This window comes from Phocoena sinus, chromosome 2 (genome assembly GCF_008692025.1).
Source record: "Phocoena sinus isolate mPhoSin1 chromosome 2, mPhoSin1.pri, whole genome shotgun sequence".
Taxonomy (NCBI): Eukaryota; Metazoa; Chordata; class Mammalia; order Artiodactyla; family Phocoenidae; genus Phocoena; species Phocoena sinus.
In genome coordinates, this window is record NC_045764.1 from 12,332,709 (window position 1) to 12,357,718 (window position 25,010).

The 25,010-nt window shown below is 40.1% G+C and overlaps 1 protein-coding gene across 1 annotated transcript in view; it reads left to right on the forward strand.

The window, feature by feature from the left end:
* Window positions 1-25,010, forward strand: part of C2H10orf67 (chromosome 2 C10orf67 homolog) — a 110,999-nt gene that overhangs the window by 17,928 nt on the left and 68,061 nt on the right. The window contains 3 exon segments of the mRNA XM_032619054.1: window positions 6,586-6,706; window positions 13,219-13,362; window positions 15,247-15,321. Coding sequence (XP_032474945.1) covers window positions 6,586-6,706; window positions 13,219-13,362; window positions 15,247-15,321 — 340 coding nt within the window.

Below are 25,010 nucleotides of genomic sequence, written 5' to 3' on the forward strand. Positions count from 1 at the left end.
TCTCTTCCAAGGCTCAGAAGCAAGCTAGAGGCTGTTTTCTCAAAAGGGTGATAGTCGTCTACACAAGACGGCATAAGATTTACTTCAAAGTCCTAGAGGTCTATGTTGCGATTTTGTGATGGGTGCTTGCCAAAGGGTCAACCAGATCATACCTGGTTGTTCCAGACACTCTTGAGAGTCCCACTGTATCTGCTGGTTCGTGCCATCCAAGTGGAAGAGCAGCTTGCACTGCAATCTAGATTTCTCTTACTCTAGGTTCCAATAAAAGTAGGCTCCTTACTTGTGACTTGGAAAACGGGTTGAAGTAGCACACACAAATGTGGTATATGTTGCTTCCAAATTCACATTTCATTGTTTGTTAAGGCCTAAAATACTGACAGTTCTTACTGGGTGAAATTGGTAAAATTTGAGCTTGCTTGAAGGATGCACATGACTTTTAAAAAAGTTTATTTTGAAATAATTTCAAATCTACAGAAAAGTTGTCAGAACAGAGCTAAGAACTCCCACATCCCCTTCACCTATAGATTCTTCAATTCTTAACATTTTACCATATTTGTTTTCTCTCTCCTCTTCCTCCTCTCCCCCTGTACACATTCACACACACATACAAACACTCAGACATTCATTATTATCAGTCTTTTTAGAAGATTTGAGAGCAAGCTATCCCTTTTAGGAAAAACACACTTGAATGCTTAGGAGTGATGGGAACCCATCACTCCTAAGCATTCAAGTGTGTTTTTCCTAAAAGGGATACTTTCCTACATGACCAACACAGCTCTCAAATCAGCAGATTGACATTGCACAGCCCTATAACAAGCCCCTTTCAAGCTGTGCCAAGTGTACCAGCGATGACTCTTTCTTTCCTTTCTGGTCCAGGATCCTATCTAGGAGTGTGTGTTGTCTTTAGCTATCCTGTCCCCTCAGACATATTCAGCAGGAAGAGTTCCTCAGCCTCTCCCTGTTGTTCATGTCCTTGACACTTTTTCAAAAAGTACAGACATTCTGTAGCATGACCAGCTCTACCTGGGTCCATCTACTGTTTCCTTATAACCAGACTCAGGTCATGCATTCTTGGCAGGAATGCTGGAGAAATGGAGTCTTAACCACTGGACCGCCAGGGAAGTCCTAGTAGTCCTGTTCTTAATTTTTCAACAAAATATCCTTTTCCTAATCAAACACTTCCACTGACCAGCCTTAGCCTTTAAGCTAAGCTTAGCCCTAGCTACCATTGATAACTCCCACCTTAATCAGTCACCTCTATGGTGGTTGCCAAATGGTGATTCTGTTTTCATCATTCTTTTCTAATACATTTACTAGAGCTTCCCATTCTCATTTATCTGCTTATTCATTCATTTATGTTAGTGTGGACTGCTGGATTCATATTTCATTAAATAGGTTGTAAGCTGATACTTTAATCATTTATTTATTTATTTAAATTATTTATTTTATTTATTTATTTTTGGCTGCTTTGGGTCTTCATTGCTGTGCGCAGGCATTCTCTAGTTGCGGCGAGTGGTGGCTACTCTTCGTTGCGGTGTGCGGGCTTCTCACTGTGGTGGCTTCTCTTGTTGCAGAGCACGGGCTCTAGGCGTGTGGGCTTCTGTAGCTGTGGCTTGCAGGCTCTAGAGCACAGGCTCAGTAGTTGTGGCACATGGGCTTAGTTGCTTCAAGGCATGTGGGATCTTCCCGGACCAGGGCTCAAACCCATGTCCCCTGCATTGGCAGGCAGATTCCTAACCACTGCACCACCAGCTAATTCCCTCATCATTTATTTTGATGCTCAAATTGTCCCAGATATGGCCAGTGGGAATCTCTTCAATCTAGTTTCTGTGTCATTCTCAGGTGTCCCCATCGTTTTTTGAGTATTTCCTCACTTTCTGGAATAGCAAGATGTTCCAGGCTCATTTTCTACTTTTGTTATCCCAGCTTTGGAACCAGCCATTTTTCCAAGAAGCCCTGGTTCCTTTTAGTGCAGAATGGTATTTAAAAACCAACATCTGAGTGTTCAGTGTGTTCATTGTTACTGGGGTGTCATTGCTTCTAGGCTCTCATATTGGACAGAACTAGAAACAAAGGTATATAAATATATGTACATATGTATGATATATGCACACATTCATATGCACATATATGTACCTATAACTGTTTATCTATCTACGTACATAATTATAAAACCATGCCCTCATGCCAGAACTTCCAATTCCATTACATTGTCTCAAGGTATATTCTAGCCTACTCTTTTTTTAAGTTTGTAAATATCATTTTGGGGACTAAAGAGCTTGACTTCTATCATCTTCAGTACATTTACACGTTTGTTCAATGCATCCAATCTCCCAACCACGTGGGCTCTCTCCTCTGCCTGCTGCCTCTGTGCTGCTGCCCCTGTTCTCCCAACTGCCCTCCATCCTTGGCTACTGGAACTGTTGGCCTTCTCCTCTGCATGGCTCCCAACCTTTTTCATCATTGAACAATTGACCCATCTCATTGGCCACCATGTTGATTCCTGTCCTCTGGGAAGGGAAGGGAAGGAAAAGGAACATGGAAAAGAAAGTGACTACATATGGTTTTGGTAGGTAGAACTGTAGGGAAACTGTCCTAGGCTGAGGTACTGCCGAGGTACAGATGTATTTTGGGGAGTTTTAACAGGAAGATGTGTGACAGGTGAGTATGGTACATGGGGTATACTTAATGAGAGATGAGGCTTACCACTACCTCAGAATATGTAACATGTCTTTGTTTACTTGTTTACTGGTTGTCTCTTCCATTAGAATGTAAGTTCCACAAGCACAAAAACTTTGCCTTGTCCACTGCTGTTATCCTTGGTGCCAAAAATAGTGCCCGGCAAATAGTAGGTACTCAATTATTCTTGGTTAAATGCATGAAGCTCCGAAAAGTAGTTTGCCTGCATATTTTGGAGGTCAGAATAAGAAGATGGAGTTTAATTTTCTTAAGCAGGGGAAGGCTATCAAAGTCCTCCATAGTGGGGTAGTGGTACAACCTGAGTTTTAGTAAGATACCTCTAGGAACAATGGCAATGATAGATGAAAATGACAAAAGATTTGGAGACGCAGTCATTTTAGGAAATGTTTATTATCTGTATTTTGTGGGACACTTGTTCAGAACTATAATGATTTTATTTTTATTTCATGCTTTAAAACATTCCCAAATGTATCATAAAAGAATTTCATTAAAATTTCTAAAACACATATTCTAGAAAAAAATTTACCACATGGACAGTTTGTCATCAATATTTGTCAGCTTTGAGAGGTACCAAGAATATTTTCCCTGAAATTTTATGTCATCACCACTTAAAAGTTGGTTTCTCCTATTTGTTATAAATTGCTTTAAAAAGTACATTAAAATTTTTTTATCATAATTGATCATATGATTCATCCATTTCTATAGTTCAGTACAATATTATACATATTTAATTTTAACATAGTGATTATAACTTAGTAGTGGTTTCCACAAGTTATTTTCAAAAATGGTTATAGATTTTTAGATAGACAAGGCCTTAAATATTGGTCATCTTTTCAGTTAATTGCTATATCTTAGTTTTTTTGTTTTTTTTTTAAGGAATTGAATACAACAAGGATTTATCAAGAGGATTTTATGGGTCAGGTACTTGTCAAGGACTCTGCAGTGTGTGAGATCTTACCCTCCTTACAAGCTAATATGTTTGCTTGTTACTGTTTCATGGCTGTTGGCAGAAGACATGACTACTGGGTCAGAGACAAAGGACTGCATCATGGCAAAAGCAGTATTAGTGATTCATGTTTATTTGCATTGATTCCCCATGCCCCCTAAGTTCCATGAGGGTGTCACAAAAGACCTACCATGGATGCCTATACACAGTAATGAGTTGTATTAAAGGAGAGGATCCCTGAGCTTGGGGGGTTCACCACTTTTGCAGTAAGGAGTAGCAAGCCTGCTTCTTGGCAGGGGAAAGACATTACCTCATCCTTCAAGGTTGCTCACTGCAAACACAACTCAGGAATGGCCCAAGGAAAGAGTGATCAGGGCCTTTGTATTCTTGGCATGCCCAGAAAGAACATGCAGGGATGCTTGGGCCAATGGAGATTGCCTCTCCCAAAGGTACTGTGTTAGTGAGAAAAAAATAGCCTCCTAAAATGAAGTAGGCCAAATGTAAAATACAGTTTTTTGTGGGAAAACACTAGAAATTTTAATTGAAATTGAGATGTACAGCATTACGGATGCTCCCTCTGCTTTGAATAATGCTGCTGACTAGGTCTGTCATCAGTATAATATTGATGGGTGTGTGGAAGGTTAGTTGAAAATTTAGTGGGATTAGTTGAAAATCATTACAGTGTAGTGAATATCAAAATCTAAAAAAATTTAAATTTAGCCTTTCTTGGTTGAATATTGCTATGCTTTTATAGTTTTCTCTGTATATGATTTTAAAAACTGTGATATTTTCAAAACATAGTGGTGATAGCAACAACCACTGTCACAGCACCAAAAATGGATAACATTTCGTGAAGGCTTACTGTGTGACATACACCATTCAAAGTACTTCTTAACTCACTATCCTGACAATAACTCTATGAAATAGGTACTATTTATTTTGCATAAGAGGAAACTAAGGCACAGAAAGCGTAAGTAATTTACATAATGTCACATCGAATATCAGGATGCTTTCAGCTACGGTTGACAGAAACTCTCACAAATTGTTGATTTATTATATGACATTCCAGGAAGACCAGAAGTGTGATGGGTTTCGGAGTTGAGTCAATGGCTAAACAAAGTCAGCAGTCGAAATTATTTACATCTTTTTTTTTTTTTTTTTTTTTTTGCGGTACGCGGGCCTCTCACTGTTGTGGCCTCTCCCGTTGCGGAGCACAGGCTCCGGACGCGCAGGCTCAGCGGCCATGGACCACGGGCCCAGCCGCTCCACGGCATGTGGGATCCCCCCAGACCGGGGCACGAACCCACGTCCCCTGCATCGGCAGGCGGACTCTCAAGCACTGCGCCACCAGGGAAGCCCTATTTCCATCTTTTTAAAAGCTCGTCATCTGTGCGCTGGCTTTGCTCTCTGGCTGGCCCCTCTTGTGGTCACCAGATGACTGTGCCAGTTCCTGGCCTCATTTCCACACGTGGCAATGTCCAGAGTCATAGAGGAAGCCTCTCCCTGGTGCTTCTGTGTCAAAAGGTTTCCCACAAGCCCCCGACAGATCTTTTCTCCCATCACACTCACCAGAACTGAGTCCCACACCCACCCCTAAAATATCTGACCAGAAGAATGGGATCACTGTGGTGGGCTGAAACCAGACGAGGGTTACCCTTGTTACTGGGAATATGATCACCCTCCCCTAAGTTCCATGGGAGATAAATCTGAGGCTCTGCCAGCGATAAAAAGAGAGGGCTTGCCATGGGGTGCCCCCCATCACGGTCTGCCCCACCTGGTCGGCAGACAAGTGAGAGGTGGAAACACAGACACTGTCTACAGAGCCTGCACTGAAAAGTCCGGGAATTCTACTTTCACGGCTCTCTTTTTTTACCTGACATTTTAGAAACCAATAGCTGTGGTAAGTTTGGTCAAATTGACAGAGAGAGTACATCCAGAAAACTGGCCTTCTTGTTACAGTTTGAGATGCCCGTAGTTAAAAGTCTGTAGGAGGACATTCCAAATACTTGCTCCTACTTAGATATTTTGGGGGGAATTCTGTTTAAAATCAAATACAGTACAGTGGTGTGATTATCTTAAAGAAGAAGCTCTCAAATTCTTTGGTTTCAGGACCTCTTTACAGTCTTAAAAATTATAGGGTCCCTCAAAGAGCTTTAGTTTATATTTATTCAGAGTTACCATATTAGAAATTTTAAAGGAGAGACGTTTAAAATAATGATAAACCAATTCTGTGTTAGTATAAATAATGTATTTTGAAGAAAAACGAACTCTATTTTTCAAAACAAAAACTTTAATGAGAATAGTGTCATTGTTTTACATTTTTGCAAGTCTTCTCAATGCCTGGCTTAATGGAACATAGCTGAATTCTCCTGTCGGCTTCTGCATTCAATCTGTCATGCAGTCACATAACCTGTAGCCTCTGGGAAACTCCACTGAACCCTTGTGAGAGAATGATAATGGAAAAGGCAAATAGAATCTTAATATTGTTAAGAAAATAATTTTGACCTGTGGATTCCCTGAAAGAGTGTCCTGGAACCTCCAGAGGTTCCTCAGACCACACTTTGAGAACCTCTATCTAAAAGTAATTTTGCTTGCTATGCCCGTGCATAATTTATAATGGCTTCAAGCAGAAGCACACATAAAACGCAAATAAGATATTAAAAGTAGGCTCATAAATTGGTCATGTCTCAGAAAATGGAAATAAGATGAGTATCAGTGGAGCAATGTGCTAGTGTCCATGGAATCTGATAATCCAGCAGAGTCCTGGGGAAAACCCCTAGTCATGAGAAGATAATTCAGTGGTTTCCTCACTTCACCAATCCTTTGAATCTGTAAAATATGATTTGCATGAAATATGCTCACTAAATATATTTTTAAGGAAATATCTACTATATAAACCACAGTTAATCTCTCCTTCCTCCCTTTTTTTTCTTTTTCAGATTTAACATTTCAGATGATTTGAAGGTTGGCTTTTTCAGCACAGACCATGCTACTCAAACGGATTCCAGTGAGATTTTGCCATTAAAAGAGTTGAGTTCATCTACACAGAAGCTAGTGCAGGTAAATCTGGATTTATTTTGAAACTTCTGAGATAATTTGTGGGTACTATTTGCCTTTATGTCTTTCCTTGACAGAAGTGAAATGATTAGCATTTTAAAAATATAAATATCTTTTACACACTGAGTTGGATGACAGGTGTGTTTTTAAAATTATTAGTATAGGGGCTTCCCTGGTGGCGCAGTGGTTGAGAGTCCGACTGCCGATGCAGGGGACGCGAGTTCGTGCCCCGGTCCTGGAAGATCCCACATGCCGTGGAGCGGCTGGGCCCATGAGCCATGGCCGCTGAGCCTGCGCGTCCAGAGCCTGTGCTCCGCAATGGGAGAGGCCACAGCAGTGAGAGGCCCGCATACCGCAAAAAAAAATAAAATAAAATAAAAATAAACTACTACTTCTATTTGTGTCATATTTATGTCATGCTTATATATGTTAACTTGTTTAGAGAAATGTTTTCTTACTCTCTTTGGAATTCTTTTGACATCTGTGAACATTTACTATTTAGGATATTTTAAAAAATTACAAAATATTTTTGGCACATAGAAAAATGTCAAGAATAATATACAGTAGTGAATAACTGTGTCACCCATGGTCAGGGAGGAAGAAATTGTCCTCTGTCCCTCTAGATTATTCTGGCTGGTCTAAGAATTAAATTGACATGAGACAGATTAACAGGAGAAAATCCAACAAAAATTTACTGACATATATGTAGGAGAGGCCCAGGAAAGCTGAGTAACTTGCCAAAATAGCCAAAGCTCTCACCTTCAGCCAAAGACAAAAGAGGATGTTGAGGATAGTGGTTTGGGACTTCGTAGGAGAGGAAGACAATTCACACGAAGATGGAAAAGCAAATATTTGGTAAACAAATGTTTGCTGGGCCATGCAGAGACAGTGAGACAAAGAGATGAATTTTAACTGACTTCGCTAGGTTCCTCCCGGTCTACACAGCTAGTGCATATTATACTACAGTTATCTATGGTGCTAGCTCCCTTCCTGGAACAGGTCCTCTATCTACATTCTTCTAGGAAGTTATGGGGAAGGTCAGAGGTTCTTCCTGAGTCTTTGGAGCCTTAAAAATAATCAGCCTAAATAAATCCTCATGCCAAAGAGACACAATTTGAGGTGGCAGATTTTGCTCCCTTATACTACCATACAGCTTTTTCAGATCTCCGTATTCTATCATATTTCCTTTGGGGCTTTAAAAAAATTTTTTTTAATTTTATTGAAGTATAATTGATTTACAATGTTGTGTTTATTTCTCTGTACAGCAAAGCTTTGGGGCTTTTTTGATTGTAAAGAAACAGAACATTTCATACACATTAGATATCAAGAGTTATTATTAAAAGTCCTAATCAATAAAACTGTGACATAGGGTGGCATACTACTACAAATACTTCAGGTTGCTTTGCTTCTGTTTTTTCACTTAACAACATAACTTGGAAATCATTTATGTACGTTGGTACATAAAGAGCTTCCTCATCTATTTTACAAGTACCTTGTATCACAACCTGGCATCATTTATTTAGCTGTCCTCCTACTGATGGACATCATTTTGGTCGTTTCATATCTTTTACTGCAATGAATAATTCTGTACATACTCACATGCCAGTAAAACTGGGATGTAAATTCTTAAAAGTGAAATGTCTGAGTCAGAGGATGCATGCATTAGTCATTGTGAAGGATGTTGCCAAGTTGCCCTGCATAGAAATTATACCAATTTACACTCCCACTTTTGAGGATGTCTCTTTTCCCACATACGTCCCAATTTATTGTCTTCTTTTATGCCTTCAGAAAAGTGTTATAACTTTATTCCTTTGCAACTAGCGTCTAAATGAGTAAGTTCTGGTCAGTAGAATTTAGGTGGAAATATTGGGTGGCTGCTTTGGGCAACCTTTAAGGCACAGTTCCGATGCACTGTCTGCCACTTTACCTCTTCCTCATCCTGTCCCTCTTTCCTTCCTCTCTTTCTTTCTTGTCCTCCTATTTTTACTTCAGTGCCTAGACCATGGATGCTACCAGTTACACCATGATTTTGAGGTATACAGAAGACGAAGGAGATAGAAGGATCTTGGGTCATTTTCACCACCTAGTGAAAGAGAAGTAAACTTACCTCTCTTTTATGCTTCTGTTATTTGGATTTTTTAATATAGCTGAACCAAAATCTGATGCAATATGCGTAAATCAGATTAAGGATGTATTTCAAATTAGTGAGAGACATTTTTTTAAAAAAAATCATGAATGGCTGGATTTGAATGCTTTTCATGGATCTGTTGAGATGGTCATACAGTCATATGGTTTTTCTCCTTTATCTGATGATGTGAAGAAATTCGAGTTTTTGATAGTAAACCTGGAATGAACCCAACTGGACTATAATATTTCCTTTTGCATTGCATTATTTGCTGTTAATTTACTAAGGATTGTTCCCCATCTATGTTCATAAGGGAGGTTGTCCTATAATTTTCTTTTCTCCTTATGCTGTTGTTCAGTCTTGGTAGCAAGGTCATAGTATTGTCATAAAGTGAGTTGAGAAGTGTTCCCTAGTCTATTCTCTGGAATTACTGGCTTGAGATTGGAAGTATCTATTTCTTCAGTGTAAACTTGCATGTAAAACAGTCTGTGCTTATTTTTACTGCTATTGTTTTTTTATGGTTATATTAAGGTTTTCTTAAATCTTCTTGGGTCGGTTTGATGTTATATTTTTCTGCAAAATATTCAAATTGTTGGTTATGGTGTTGATTATTGTCTTTACATATCGTTTTTAGGTCTTTATTGTATCTGTAGTTATATTTCTTTTAAAATTCTTAATATGGTCTTCATACCTCCTCTTTTTTCTTGATGAATCCTGACAGTGTTATCTATTTCATTAATTTTTTTCAGAGACCCAACTTCTGGATTTATTAATCCTTTCTATCGTATCTTTATTTTCTAGTTCATAAATTTCTTTTCTTATCCTTATTAGTTATTTATGTGTTTTTAAAATATTTGTTTATTTTATTTGATTGCATTGGGTCTTAGTTGCGGCAGGCGGGCTCCTTAGCTGCAGCTCACCAGCTCCTTAGTTGTAGCATGTGGGCTTCTTAGTTGTGGCGTGCATGTGGGACCTAGTTGCCTGACCAGGGATCAAACCCAGGCCCCCTGCATTGGGAGCTCGGAGTCTTATCCACTGCGCCACCAGGGAAGTCCCTCTTATCTTTATTACTTAATTCCTCCTACTGTCTTTACTCTGTTTTTCTTTTTCTAATTCCGTGAATTGGATCTGGGTATTAGATGGGATGTCATATAGCTCTATGTACAGACAGTGCAACTATATTGACTTAACAGGAAGTCTTGGGTTAGAATATCTGGAGTTACAAGTTAGGGCAGTAGCTCCCTGATGTCATCTGTGTACCAGATTCATTTTATCTTTTCACAGGTCCATCATTAGTGTATGGATTTTGCTATCATATTTCTGACTTCACAGTAACAAGATGGCTGCTCCATTTCCAGCCTCCACCTGCATTTCACAGAGGAAGGAGAATAGGGGAGAGGTGGAATGGAGTGGTGGTAGCTCTACTAAAAAAGCAAAAACTTTCCATCGAAAACCCCAGCGTATTTATCGTTGGCCTTATCTACATCGCATGACCCCTTTAACTGCAAAGGGTTCTGAAGGAGTGAGTATATTGGCGAGGCACATTACTGCCCCGACAAAGTCATGCTTCTCTCAGGAAGGAAGGACCTGTGTGATGGACACGGGGCTCTTAGCTATCCATGCCTCCAGGTCATTCATTTTGAGGCTCCCTTCTTTCCTTTCATAAGCATTTAAAGACAGTATAAATGACAATATTTAAGGCAATATAGTCCTACTAATTACTTCTTTAACGTCATCCCACAAATTTTGAGATGTAGTATTTTTATTAGTATTTAGATTCAAGTGCTCCAATTTCCCATTTATTTTGTTGGCCCATTGTTTAATAAGAAGTTGGTTAGATCTCCAAGCGTGCTCTTTAGTTACTGTTATGTTGTTGAGTTTTAACTTCAGTGCTTTGTTGTCAGTGGACAGCCTTTGTGAGATGAATTATTTGGTCTTTGTTGCGACTTGTCCTGAGGCTTTGTGTGAGGTCAGTCTTCATTATTGTGCCATGGAAATGAGAAATTAAAAATAACCTGTATTTGTTGAGTGTGTGTATATACATATATGTGTATATATATCCACACACACATGTGCATGTGTGTGTATATATATATATATATATATATATGCACATACACATATTGTCCATTTTGTTCAATATTAATATACCTATATTAAAATTCTTCGGGACATTGTTTGCCTGGTAAAACTTTCTTATTTCTACACTGACCTCAGTTCTGTGTCATTGTATCTTAGGTATGTCTCTTGTAAACTGATCCATGGGAGTCTTAGGCCAGTAGAAGTTTATTTGACCATACCAGGATTCCTGTCCCTCCCTTCTTCAGAACAAGCTGTCCATATGGGGCTGGATCTTCTAAAGGCAAAGTCATTTCATCTTGTCCCTGGAATTTAAGGAATTCTTTAAGCTTTCACTTGCTCTAGAATTTTTTTTCATATTTCTCAAAATAGTAACCTTCATAAGTTGACAACATGGTATAAAGAAGGAGTATGAGTCAGTCACAACTCTGTGCAAATCTGTACCTTCCGCTTACCGGCCACGTAATGTTGGACTAGTTAGTCACTTGACCTCTCAAAGTCTTGATATCCTCAACTGCAAAATAAAACCTCCCACATAGTATCAGGATGCTAAAACCGAGCTTCTTCCCAGGGTGCTAGTAGCCAGGTATCAAATTCCAAAGTGAGTGTAAGATCCCATTTGCAGAATTTACAAAGAGAATGTTACACATCAGATCAATGACTCTTAGCTCTTTAATCAGACCAAGGATAATAAAAACGGGGATCAGGAGGTGAAGGGGAAAAATTGCTGAAGCAATTTCTTTAGGAAACACTATTGCTGTGCTCTTTCTGGGGGAGGGGTAGCAGAAGGGCTCTTCCTCAGCTCAAAGCCAGTAAGGCAGGCTTCTGTGGAACTTGAAATACGTTTGCTGCTATTGGAAGACTCAGAGGACCGGCGCCGATTCACGTGCAAGGAAGCTAACGTGGGCTGGGGCAAGAAGGGGGAGCGGCTGGGCTGGGATCAGTCTGCACTGCCAGAGTTGCTGGGATGAGGGTTGTGTGATTGTTTCTTGTGGACCACATGTGGCCTCTGAGAAAAAGAGAGAGAGCGCCAGCTTGGGGTCATTCTGGGTCCTCTCCAGTTGACGGATTGAGAAGGACAGAGGGCCCCCAGCAGAAGGCAGAAGAAAGTGTAAAGCTCTAGATTCATAGGGCCCGAGGGCGGAGTAGCAGTGACGACCCGGAGTAGAGAAGCAGCTGCTTGTCCCTGTGCATCCACAGGAGAGAGGGTACCCGCAGCGGGAACCTCAAGAGAAGCTGTGTTGGCGCCCGAGGGAAGAAGGGTCGTTCTCCTGTCCTACCAGACCAGGGTGAAGCCCCCCGCCAGGTAGGAACAGCCGTGTCCCTTTATCCCTTCTGCCTTGTCTGTGGTGGAGAAGCAGCTGGGGTGTGGGGGGAGGAGGTAAGAGGGGAGAGAGCTCAAGAGTGAATCCCACTCTTTTCCTTAAAGACCTGCAGCTGCCAGCTACTGCCCTTGGCCTGGAGTGCAGGGAGCAGCCTTACCTATGAATGAAGTTGGAAGCGTCATATTCGAAATGCTACTTTCGGGCTGTGTTTTGAGTGATGATGAGACTTTCTGTTCCCAAGAATGAGTAGGAATTGCTTACAGTTTCCATTCAGGGCGAGGGAAGATCACCTAGTGAATAATTTTATTTTTTGAATTAAATATTTATTTATTTTGGGCTGCATTGGGTCTTAGTTGCGGTGCGTGGGCTTTTCTCTAGTTGTGGCTCGGGCTCCAGAGTGCATGGGTTCTGTAGTTGTGGCGTACGGGCCTAGCTGCCCCGTGGCATGTGGGGTCTTAGTTCCCCGACCAGGGATGGAACTCACGTCCCCTGCATTGTAAGGCGGATTCTTAACCATTGGACCATCAGGGCAGTCCTAGTGAATACATTTTAAATAGACAGTGGGAGACAAAAATACATTGCGTTTGGATGATACCAACCAGTTCTTAGTCAACACATTGGTTATATATTTAAGTACTGGGCTAGTAAATTCACAACAAATGTTGATTCTTGCCCATTTTTTCTGATCTGAAAATCACATATTGAAAATTATTTTTTCAATCGTTTTTTGATTCATGGCAAAGGATAACTTACTCTATATGTGAGGAAACTGCTGGGAACCTCCTCTCCCTTCGTCCATCAGCATGTATTAGTTTAGCAGATTAACTGGAATCCCCAGTGTACATGACTTTGGAGAGGTAATCGTCAATTCAGGACAAGCCCCTGACCAGGTGCCCAAGTGATCTGCCCAGACGAGGCCAGGTGCTGGAATCTTTACACAGAGGGCCCTTAACTCTCTACAATAATGTATGTTTTTCCATTTTTAGATTATTAAATCTCTTCAGGTGGATTTTGGGTTCCTCAAACAATTGATTCAACTGAAGTTTGAGGACCGTCTTAGAGAGGAATCTTGCAGACTCTTCACTTCTCTACATGACAGGATCCTGACAATCGAAAGACGTTACCAACAGGTAGAAGTTCTCTCATTTCCTCTGTTTCGTATGTGGATTAATTTTGTGTTTAGATGTGTAGGTACTACAGTTTTTAGCTTAGCAACTTATGAGGGCAATTTAATTTGTATGTGTTGTGTATCATGTGTTGACTACATAAAGCTGTATGGTACCTATAGCTTTACTATATGCAGAAACTTTTGTGAGTACCCTGTGTATGAACTCGTTTGAGGCTCATGACTAACCTGACAAAGTAGGTACAATTATTATACCCCTTTTACAGATGAGGAAACCGAGGCACAGAAAGGTTAATTCACTTGCTCAAGGTCACCAGTTAAGAAACCATCAGGGTTTAGGTTCCAGACCAGACAGTTTAATGCTTGAATTTCAGCCCTTAACTACAGTTTTATATGATTTGTGTTTTAATGGCTCTGTAGGAGCCAAAGACATGAAAACTCTGCTGCTCTGAGGAATTTCCTAAAATCTTTGATCAGGTTAGCATACTTATCTGTCATTAAGAACAGGCATCAGTGTTATTTTTCTGCTATAAAACAAAACACCCACGTGTTGTTGACCCCACCATTCAAAGTACCTTTTAATGCATTTCCTCTTTAAGTCCCTCAACAATCTGTAAGTGGAAATCCTCTTATCCCTGCTCTGCAGGTAAGGAAACTGAGCCACCAAGGTTAAGTCACTTAATTAAAGTCAGACAGATAGTAAGTGGTACAGTAACATTGAAATCCAATTCTGTCTGACTCTAAAGCCCATCGGCGGTTTACTCCATGCTAGAATCAAAATTAATATCAGAATCAAGAGCATTTTTTAACATCTTTATTGGAGTATAATTGCTTTACAGTGTTGTGTTAGTTTCTGCTGTATAACAGTGAATCAGCTATACATACACATATATCTCCGTATCTCCTCCCATCTTGTGTCTCCTTCCCACCCTCTCTATCCCACCCCTCTAGGTGGTCACAAAGCACCGAGCTGATCTCCCTGTGCTATGCGGCTCCTTCCCACTAGCTATCTATTTTACGTTTGGTAGTGTATATATGTCCATGCCACTCTCTCCCTTCGTTCCATTCTCTACATCTTTATTCCTGTCCAGCCCCTAGGTTCTTCAGAACTCTTTTTCTTTTTTTTAGATTCCATACAAGAGTATTTTTTTAATGTACTATCTTTCATTGTTATCCATAACAGATAGGATCAAATAATTTGATTAATCAGAAAATGACTCTAGTTTGTGGATTAGGGGCCCAAGATTTCTTTCCATGAGCATAATTCATCCAAAAATACCAGGACCAGAAGAGGATGTGAACTCCAAATAGATTTCACTATTTTATTTTATTTTGTAATTAATTTTTATTGGAGTATAGTTGCTTTATAATGTTGTATTAGTTTCTGCTGTGCAGCAAAGTGAATCAGTTATACGTATACATATATCCACTCTTTTAAAGATTTCCTTCCCATTTAGGTCACCACAGAGCACTGAGTAGAGTTCCCTGTGCTATACATTAGGTTCTCATTAGTTATCTGTTTTATACATAGTAGTGTATATATGTCAATCCCAATCTCCCAACTTATCCCATCCCCCGATTTCACTATTTTATAAGCAGTTCTAAGACATTAGAAAGACTATGATATGGAAGATGAGATGAGAGAAAATGTTCACATTATCTGTATTTATTTTATCCATATGAGCTCTTTATTGCTTTTGGTTCAGTGTAAGTGAAAATGGAATGTGTTGTATTAGCTGTAAGCATAGGGGAAATGATTATAAAGTGAAGTTTTTGAGAGAGCATATGATTTGAATGATGGTTTTATACTGAGCCCCTCCCTTGTAGGTGTGAGAGTTGCATTTGGAAATACATTGTGGTGCTTGTTGTATTTATTTTTCATTTGCAGAATGAGGATACCTTAAGAAAATGCTACAATCAGCAGCTGGCCGATGCCATAGCTACTATCAAAGGAATGTACCAGGTGAGTTTTGAGTGCCATCGTGGTGAAACCGGCTTGATATCTTGTGAGTGCCCAGGGTGGGGCTCACCGTGGGTTCCCAGTCAGCGATTATAGCTTTGAAGGTCTAAGATTGTTCATGCTTACTTTAAACTGACCAAAATAACACTTTATGGTGACAGATAGAACTTTTCAGAAACTGAAAAATTCCAGTCTGGTATCTAGTCCACCTGGGCAAGCGATGCAGTATTCCAGAGTTTGTTTGGTGGGCATGCAGTTCGATAGAAGGAGGTCAGGGAGTCTCAAGAGAAGCTTCATCAGGTCTGTAGTAAATCCCAGGGAACAGTCTCAGATCCTCAATGGAGTGACTTTTCTAATGATGGGGACGCGATCTATCTTCCAGACACCATGCTTCCTTCTCTTGATCATTTCCAGTCATTATTTTTTCATCTTAGCGAGGACCTTGTGATTCTTTTAGTATTTATAACTATAATCTTGTCTTTCATTGCAGTATATTTCCATAAAGAAATATTGCTTTCTTTACAGCAAATCGTGCTTTGATTGCATACCTCTTTTTCATGGTACTGAACACTTTTGAGTTAATTATGTGATTGCTTGTTACATGCCTCTGTTTTGTGCTGGACTGTAAGCATTACAAGGGTAGGGATGCTTGTCTTGCGCACCGCCATGCCCTGCCTCTTGGCGCTGTGCCTGGTACACAATTAGCAATCAGCTAATAATTGCTAAGTGAATGGAGGTTGCCTGAACTTGTGGCAGATACTGGTGGTTCCACTGTCATTCTTCCCCTTCCTTTTTTTATTAGCAGAAGCACTTCTTACTATGAAGCCAAAATGCTAGATCCTTTCTCAGCTTCTTTTCCAGCTATGGCATGAACAAGGGCAAGTTCAGGTCCAATGTGACCTGAAAGTAAGTTAACTGTGAGGTTTAGAAAGGAGGTTCTTCTTTTTTTTTTTTTGGCTGTGCCTTGCAGCATGTGGGATCTTACTTCCCCTACCAGGGATCGAACCCCTGCCCCCTGCAGTGGAAGCTTGGAGTCTTAACCACTGGACTGCTGGGGAAGTCCCTTTTCTTTTTTTTTTTTTTAATTAAAAGAGACTCAAGGGAAAATATACCCCTCTTTTTCTTTGTTTGACATTATTACGTCTCCTTCTGATGCTTGGAATTGCTGCAACCAACCTAAAAGCAAGGAGTGGGATACTTAGGATGTGCTAAGTGTAGCAGACTAGAAAAACAGAAAGCACTGGGGTCCTTGATGACATCACCGAGCAACTAACTAACTCTGGACTTGCCCTGTCTCTGGCCTTTTTATGTCATGAGACAAAAACCCCCTTAGAATTTAAACCACTGTTAATTGCCTGTTCAGTTACCTGTGGCTAAAAATATCCCAGAACCTATTGCCCTTTCAACAGCCTCTGTGACTCTGGGCCCAGTTGTGTTTCCAGAGGTAACCCTGACACTGTCTCCCACTCACCTGCTCTTCCGCAAGGTTACCTTCTTCCTCACCCAGAGGTGGAGCCTAATTCCCCATCCCTGGATCTGAGGGGCCTCCGTGACTTGGTCATAAAGACAGAATGTGACGCTGCACGGCTTCGAAGGCAGGGACAAAAGAAGCCTTGCCACTACATCCTGTGCTCTCGGGATGTTTGCTCTCTGGAGTCTCGCCTTCCGAATCCAGCTGCCATGCTGTTAGGAGCCCAAGCCATTTGGAGAGTCTGCATGTGGGTACTGGGGCCATTGGCCCAGCTGAGCCCAGCCTTCAAGTCATCCAGCCCCCAGGCATTTAGTCTTGCCATCTGGGGTCCTGGCAAGGAACAAGAGTGTGCCATCCTGCTACTCCTGTCCTAATTCCTTAGTGAGTGAGCGTGAGAAATAGTTGTTTTATGCCACTGAGTTTGGGGAGCTGTGTTATGCAGCAGTGAATAGATAGCTGGAACGGTATCCTTACGCTCACATCAATAAGGGATTTAATTGCACTTGTTGGATAAATTCCTTCGTAGTGGTTCTGCCAGCACAATATAGCATCATGGTTAGGAGTCAGCATAGTGTATGTTTTAATACAAGGACTTGGGAGTCAAACTACTTGCGTTCGAATCCTGGCTCTGCCACTTAATTGCGTGTGACTTTGGGCAAAATACTCACCCTCTCTGCCTCAGTTTCTTCATCTGTCCGATGAGGATCATATTAGCACCCAGCTCATAGGCCTGTTTTGAGGATGAAATGAACTGATGCTGGTGAAGCACGTACAACAGTGTTGGGCACATGATAAGTGCAGTCTGAATGTTTGTGAAACAAATAAGCTCTTATACAAATTCATGACACTCCTTGGTGTTGGTGTCTTTCTCTGGCCCTTTATTATCCTGTGTTAGTGTTTAGGCTTACAGTTTTCTGTCCACTGACCACAGATTTCAGATATAGTAAAGTGCCCTGAAGATATCTGTAATCCTTATCAATTTTTATTACGTTGAGGCATATGAAATTGCCATTTGCTCCTACAGTTCTGTTCTGAACATTCTTGTACTGTCTCAGGTACACATGTGCGAGAGTGCTTTTACAGTATGTTTGTAAGAGTGGAATGGAGAGTATGTGGATTTTCATATTTATTATCTAAGGCCAAGAGCCTTCCAAACTGATCATAATATGAAAATATTTGTTACTCTTCTTTGTCGAGACTTGATATTGTCAGATGTTTAAATGTTTGTTGATCTCATGGACATGAAACTATTTCATTTTGTCTGATTTGTGTTTCCCTTGTTATTAATACGGTTAACCCTTTTAAAAATATGTGTATTGGGGCTTCCCTGGTGGCACAGTGGTTGGGAGTCCGCCTGCCGATGTAGGGGACGTGGGTTCGTGCCCCGGTCTGGGAAGATCCCACATGCCGCGGAGCGGCTGGGCCCGTGAGCCATGGCCGCTGAGCCTGAGCATCCGGAGCCTGTGTGCCGCAACGGGAGAGGCCACAACAGTGAGAGGCCCGCGTACCGCAAAAAATATATATATATATGTGTATCGGCCATTCAGTTTTCGTGTTCTGTGACGTGCCTGTTCAAATTCATTGTTTATTTGTTTTCTTTTTGGTTAATAAGAGTATTTTAAAAAACATATTTTGGATACTCATCTTTTGTTTGTTTTATGTGTTGCACATGTCTTCTCTTGGTTTTTTGTTCACTCTTTTTTTAAAATTTTTTAATTTTTTGGCTACATTGGGTCTTCGTTGCTGCGCACAGGCTTTCTGTAGTTGTGGCTTCTCTTCTTGCGGAGCACGGGCCCTAGAGCACGTGGGCTTCAGTAGTTGCTGCATGTGGGCTCAGTAGTTGTGGTGCACGGGCTTAGTTGCTCCGTGCCATGTGGGATCTTCCCGGCCCAGGGCTCGAACCCATGTCCCCTGCATTGGCAGGCGGATTCTTAACCACTGTGCCACCAGGGAAGTCCCCTGTTTACTCTTCTTACAGTGTTCTTTAATAAACCAAAGTGGTTTTTTTACATTAATGTAGTCAAACTCCTATATTTTCCTCATGGTTTCCACGTTCTGTGTTTTGTTTTAAAAATGCTGCTATATCTTAAAGTCTTCTAAGATTTTTATATTATTGTCTTTTACATACATACAGGTCTTTAATCCACTGGGACTGATTTTTAGTATTGATGTGAAAGAGGGATTAATTTTTTCCCCATAATGATCCCCCATGTTCTCAAGTTAATAACAGAAGATAATGTGTCATGTCAGAACTCCACGTATGTGTGTAGGTCAGATTTAGGGTATTTTGTTCTGTTCCATTCGTTAGATTATCTGTCCTTGTGGGAAATCCCACTAAAATTAATGTTACCCCAAAACTGGGTTTGCCTCTTGGTGGGTGTTGAGCCAAAAGACACAACCAAGCCGAAAACTGGGAGAAGGAAGGACTTATTACTTGCAGCAAGTAAGGGGAACACTGGGGATCTCTCGCAGAGCAATGTCTCCCCAAACAGCAAAATTGGGGACGTTTAAACTAAGAGTTCATGCATATTCATAAAGGGACTTGGGCAGAGGAGAATTCAGCATAGAATTGGGGCAAAGGTTGACAGAGTCCTGGCTGTAGTTGATTGAAGTCAAGAGGGTCAACATCATTCTGTCCTCCACCTGGGTGGGGGCCTTAGTTCCTGCAGAACTGAAGACAGGTGTAAGATGGTTATGTACATCCCTTGAGGAGGAACTAGGACTCTGTTTTCTCGCTGAACTCTTGTTTCTTTGCCGCTCTTCCTTTGTTCCTTCATTTCCCTCACTTCCCTTTAGATCCTTAATAACTGGGCAAGCATTGTGGCCAGGCTTAGATCACAAAGTGGCTTAAGCCATGCCTGGGTCTCTTTCTCCCGGGACCCCCTACCCCATCTGCTTACATTAATACTTAATTGTAGGTGTTTGGTAAGATAAATTGTCTCATTTTCTTTTTTCAGGATGGCTTAAATATTCATGGCTCTTTCTTTGTTCTTCCATATACATTTTAAAATAAATCTATGTGGGGGGGATATTTTCTTCTACCATTCTAGGTTCTTCTGGCTGCTGTAAGAATTCAGTTGACATGAGACAGATTAACAAGAGAAAACAAAAGTTTAATAACATGTACACATGGGAGAGACCCAGGAAAACTGAGTAACTTGCCAAAATGGCTGAAACCCTCACCTTAAATACCATCTTCTGCTAGAGACAAAAGAGAATGTTGGGGGTATGGTTTGGGACCTCAAGGGGGAGGAAGGAAATAGAGATGGAAAAGCAAATGTTTGGTAAACAAATGTTTGCTGGGTCCTGCAGAGACAATGGGATAGAGTGGACCCTAATCTATAGGCCCTGCCAAGTTTCTCCCAGCACACCTAGTCCATATTCTTTACAGATATCTCTAGTGATAGCTCCATTCTGGAGACAGGCCCTTTATCTTAAATTCTTTAAGCAGTTAAGGGGGATGTAACAAGAAAAGCTTTCTGAGTTTTCTGTTTCTTAAAAATAATCAGCCCAATTAATCCTCATGCCAAAGAGACACATTTGGGGATGGCAAATTTTGCTGTCCTACAATTTTACATCATTTCTTCATTCATTCATTCATCTCTGCCAGCTGCACTGTTGGGGCACCTAGCAAATTGTTAAGTAAAAGTGATGACAGCAAGCATCCTTATTTTATATCAATACTGAATACGGTATTTCAACATTACACATAATACTTGCTATAGATATTTCTTTTGCAAAGAGACTTTTGAAAAAATCGTGAATGAATTTTAATTTTGTAAAATGTGGGGGTTTTGCATCTATTGAGAGGCCATATGATTTTTTTCCCCTTAATCTATTAGTGTGGTGAAATTAATTAGCTGATTTTTAAAAATGTGAAATCAACCTTACTTTCTTTGTATAAGCCCAACTTGGTCATGATGTGTTTTTTTGTTTGTTTCTTTTTAAAATTTGTTCCTGAACTTAGTGTGTTAATTTTTGCTTAGGATATTTTGAACCTGTGAACATCAGTGTGGTGAGCTATACTTCTCCTTTTTTTGCGGTACGCGGGCCTCTCGCTGTTGTGGCCTCTCCCGTTGCGGAGCACAGGCTCCGGGCACGCAGGCTCAGCGGCCATGGCTCACGGGCCCAGCCGCTCCACGGCATGTGGGATCTTCCCAGACCGGGGCACGAACCCATGACCCCTGCATCGGCAGGCGGACTCTCAACCACTGCGCCACCAGGGAAGCACCTACTTTTCCTTTTTTATACTATTCTTTTTGGGTTTGGGAATCAGGATTATGGTAGCTTCACAAAATGAGCTGGGAAATGTTATCCGTATTTTGTTTCCTAGGAGCATTTGTGTAAAATTAGAACTTTTTCTTCCTTAAATATTTAGAACAGCCAGGGAAGCCACCTGGGCCTAGAGGAGTTGACTGATTGATTGACATATTTTGTACTCCCAATTTCCTTACTGATTATGAGACTATTTGGGTTTTGTATTCCTTTCGAGTCAGATATAGTGAAATATTTGTCCAGGGCCTTTATATCCTTTAAACTCAAAAATGTGTTGGAATAAAGGCTTAATATATATCTCATTACTCTCGTATCTTTTAATCCTATATTTTTAAACCCGAATGCATATTTTTGTTACTATTTTATCCATTTTCATTGAGTTTTAAAATATCACTTATCACGTTTTTTATGACTAGGAGTTCTATGCTTGGTTGGTTTGGTTATTTTTTAATGGCTCTGGCTCTTTGCCCGTAACTTGTCCTGTTATTTCTATAAATATATTCCAGTGTACTTGATTGATCTTCCATGTTTCATAATTTCCATGTCTTTCATCTTTGAGGGTCTAATAAGCACTGGCTGTCACTCATGATATGTCCTTTACTTTCGGGTTTCATGATTTTTGACTGTGAACTCATATTTCTGCAGAAACTCTTTGAGGCCTGGAATAGAGGTGAGTCTCTGTAGAGAAGATTTCTGTTTGCTTCTGTGAGACTCCTGGGTCTGTGACAGCTTTAACCTAATTCTCAGCTTGAGGCATTTTAGACCACCCAGATGTATGAATGTGGGCCATCTCATGCTTATAAAACTCAGAAGAGACTTTTCTCCACCTCTATACTTTGAGCCAAGTTTCCAGACAGGAGGAAATTTCACTTTTTCTAGGATGGGAGGAGGTACAGGGTTCAAGGTGGTTACTTCTAGTTCCTTCTCACGCTGAAGAGATGGCCCTTTGGTGTCTCAACCTTAATGGGGTGGTCTCCTATTATTTGGAATCACCACTTTGAGGAAGACCTATGTGATGCCTTTTCTCTGTGCCCTGTTAAGAGGTGAAAACCAAAGTTCAAATTTACCTGGTTTCGCAATGCCCTGGAGTACAGGCCAGCTTCAGTGTCCTGCATAAGTCTCTGGATGTCTGCCCTCACTTAATTTTGGCTGAACTATTCCTTACTTTGTCAGTTTATAGAAGCATTTCACCTATCTATCCAGAATCTTTGTTGTTTACAAAGTAAGTCAGAATAACATGATTTTTTTTTTGAAACATGCTTTTATAACCCTTTGTGTCTTCAACAATTTCTGGGTCACTGATAAACTTTTAGTGTGTATCAAATGCTCAAAAAATATGACAGAATAAGTGACTATCACCCTTTCTATATACTTTTTGTATGTCTAGGGATAGAAAGCCCTGAAAGGATTAAATGCTTTATATGCATCGGTGTTTCATAAACATGTGCTGGTTAAATATGCTTAGCCAACAGTGTATTAATTGTGGTTCATTGGTTTATCTAATTAAAGAATTATTTTAAAGATATAAAAGTGATTCTTTGAATCATTGCTTTGGCTTGTTGGCATCACTTTGATCCATGACCTCAGACAGCCTTCCAAATCCTGGCCACCCAGTTGTTAAGGCCTAGTCATAAGAAAGAACAGAAGAGTTGAAAAAAGTACACACTTTTGGTTAAGAGGTAACTTTTGGTTAAGTGTAAATGACTCCCTGCTGCCCTCTGGAGACCAGTTCAGGATACAGGTACAAGTGCTTTTCCAGCTATGGAGCAAGGTTTTAAATCTATTTAACTATTAAAACAATTTCTTGTGTGATATTATAGTACTTTACTTTCAGATAAAAGAAAACGTTTTGATAAAAATTACACTTTATTTAGCTTCTTTTGGTCTTGGAAATGTATCAGCTCTGATTCAGATAAGAAAACACACTACTCTAGGTCCCTCAGACACAGGGATTTAGGAGCATATAAAACCCTTAGAGAGGACTTCCCTGGTGGTGCAGTGCTTAAGAATCCGCCTGCCATTGCAGGGGACACGGGTTCAAGCCCTGGCCCGGGAAGATCCCACATGCCACGGAGCAACTAAGTTCGTACGCCACAACTACCGAGCCTGCACTCTAGAGCCTGCGTGCCACAACTACTGAAGCCTGAGCACCACAACAAGAGAAGCCACCACAATGAGAAGCCCGCACACTGCAATGAAGACCCAATACAGCCAAAAAAAAAAAAAAAAAAAAAAAAAATCCCTTAGACTGGAGGAATAAAAGTTTGGGAGACTGTCACTAGCTTTCAAATTAATAAGCAATTTTCCCAACGTCATTTGTTGAATATCTTTTCCTTTTTCATTGATTTACGATGTTTCCCTCATGTTAAATGATAAACTGAGGCATGTTACATTTTTAAGAGTTTATTTGAGCAAAAATAAATGAGTCATGGGGAGGTATTGTACGAAATAAGGAATATAGTCAATAAAATTATAATAATTTTGTACGGTGACAGAGGGTAACTTAGACTTACTGTGATGATCACTTGGTAATGTACACAAATATTGAACCACTATGTTGTACACATGAAACTAATATAATATTGTATGTCAATTATATTTCAATAAAAGGGGGGAGGGATGAGTAAAAAGAACAGATTTTTTTTTTTAAGTTTATTTGAGCGAAAATTGACTCGAGTCAGGCAGCACTAAACCAGAAGTAGTTAGGATCACTCCAACACAGGAGTCAGGGGAAAAACTTTTATAGAGAAAAGGTAGAAGCAAAGCAAGGAGGTTACTGGCTGTAGCTTAAGTGTTTGCCTTCTATGGAGAAGCCTCGTTGTCTGTCTGTGACTGGTTGTCCTTAGGTATTGATTTCTTAACCTTGAGGCATTTACAGGTTCAGGTTGGGGTTTGCTTACATAGGCTGCTAAGGTATTAGAGCCACCTCAGTCTGATGGCCTCCTTGTTTAATTAACACTCATCATATACCAACAATAAGGTTTATCTCAAGGTTATCTCTGCTATTTTGTGGCTATATAAGATTATCTATGCAGTGTTATAGCTCTTCATTGCTGTTTTGGTATTTAATGTTTTTAGCGTTATAATATGTTAATATCTGGTAAGTTTGGGTCTTTTTTCATTAGTTCTCTTTCTCAAAAATGTCTTTGATCTCTTATTTTTCCAGATAAGTTTTAAAATAATTGTGTTTACTTCCACTCCAAAACGGCCTCCCTTGGCATTTTTATTAAAATGGAACTGTTTGGAAATTTATTCATGAATTTTGGAAGAAATTTGTATCATTTACAATAATCAGTCTTCCTATCCAAGAATATTTCTTGATTCACTTATGTCTTATTTCATGTATCTCAATGCAGTTTTATAATTTTATTTATGTGGGTTGTATATCTTTTTCATACAACTAAATTATTCCTAAATATTTTATGTTTTTAGAAGATGAGTTAATTTTTGTCATATTTTGATATACATGGAAACTGTTGATTTTTAGCAGCTTTATTGAGATATAATTTACACAGCATAAAATTCATTCATTTAAAGTGTACAGTTCAATGGCTTATAGTATATTTACAGAATTGTACAGCCATCACCGTATTTGATTTTTTTTTTTTTTTTGGCCGCATGGCTTCTGGGATCTTAGTTCCCTGACCAGGGATCAAACCTGGGCCCCGGCAGTGAAAGCGTCGAGTCCTAACCACTGGACTGATAGGGAATTACCACCCTAAGCTAATTTTAAAAGAGTTTCATCACCCCCCAAAGAAAGCTTGTACCCATGAACAGTCATTCCCTATTCTCCCCTCTCCCTTTTCCTCTCCTGTTTCAAATCTCTGGCAACTGCTAAACTCCTGTCGCTATGGATTTACCTGTTCTGACTATTTCATATAAGTGGGATTGTACAATATGTGCTCTTTCAATTGACTTCTTTTAATTCAGCATAATGTTTTTGATG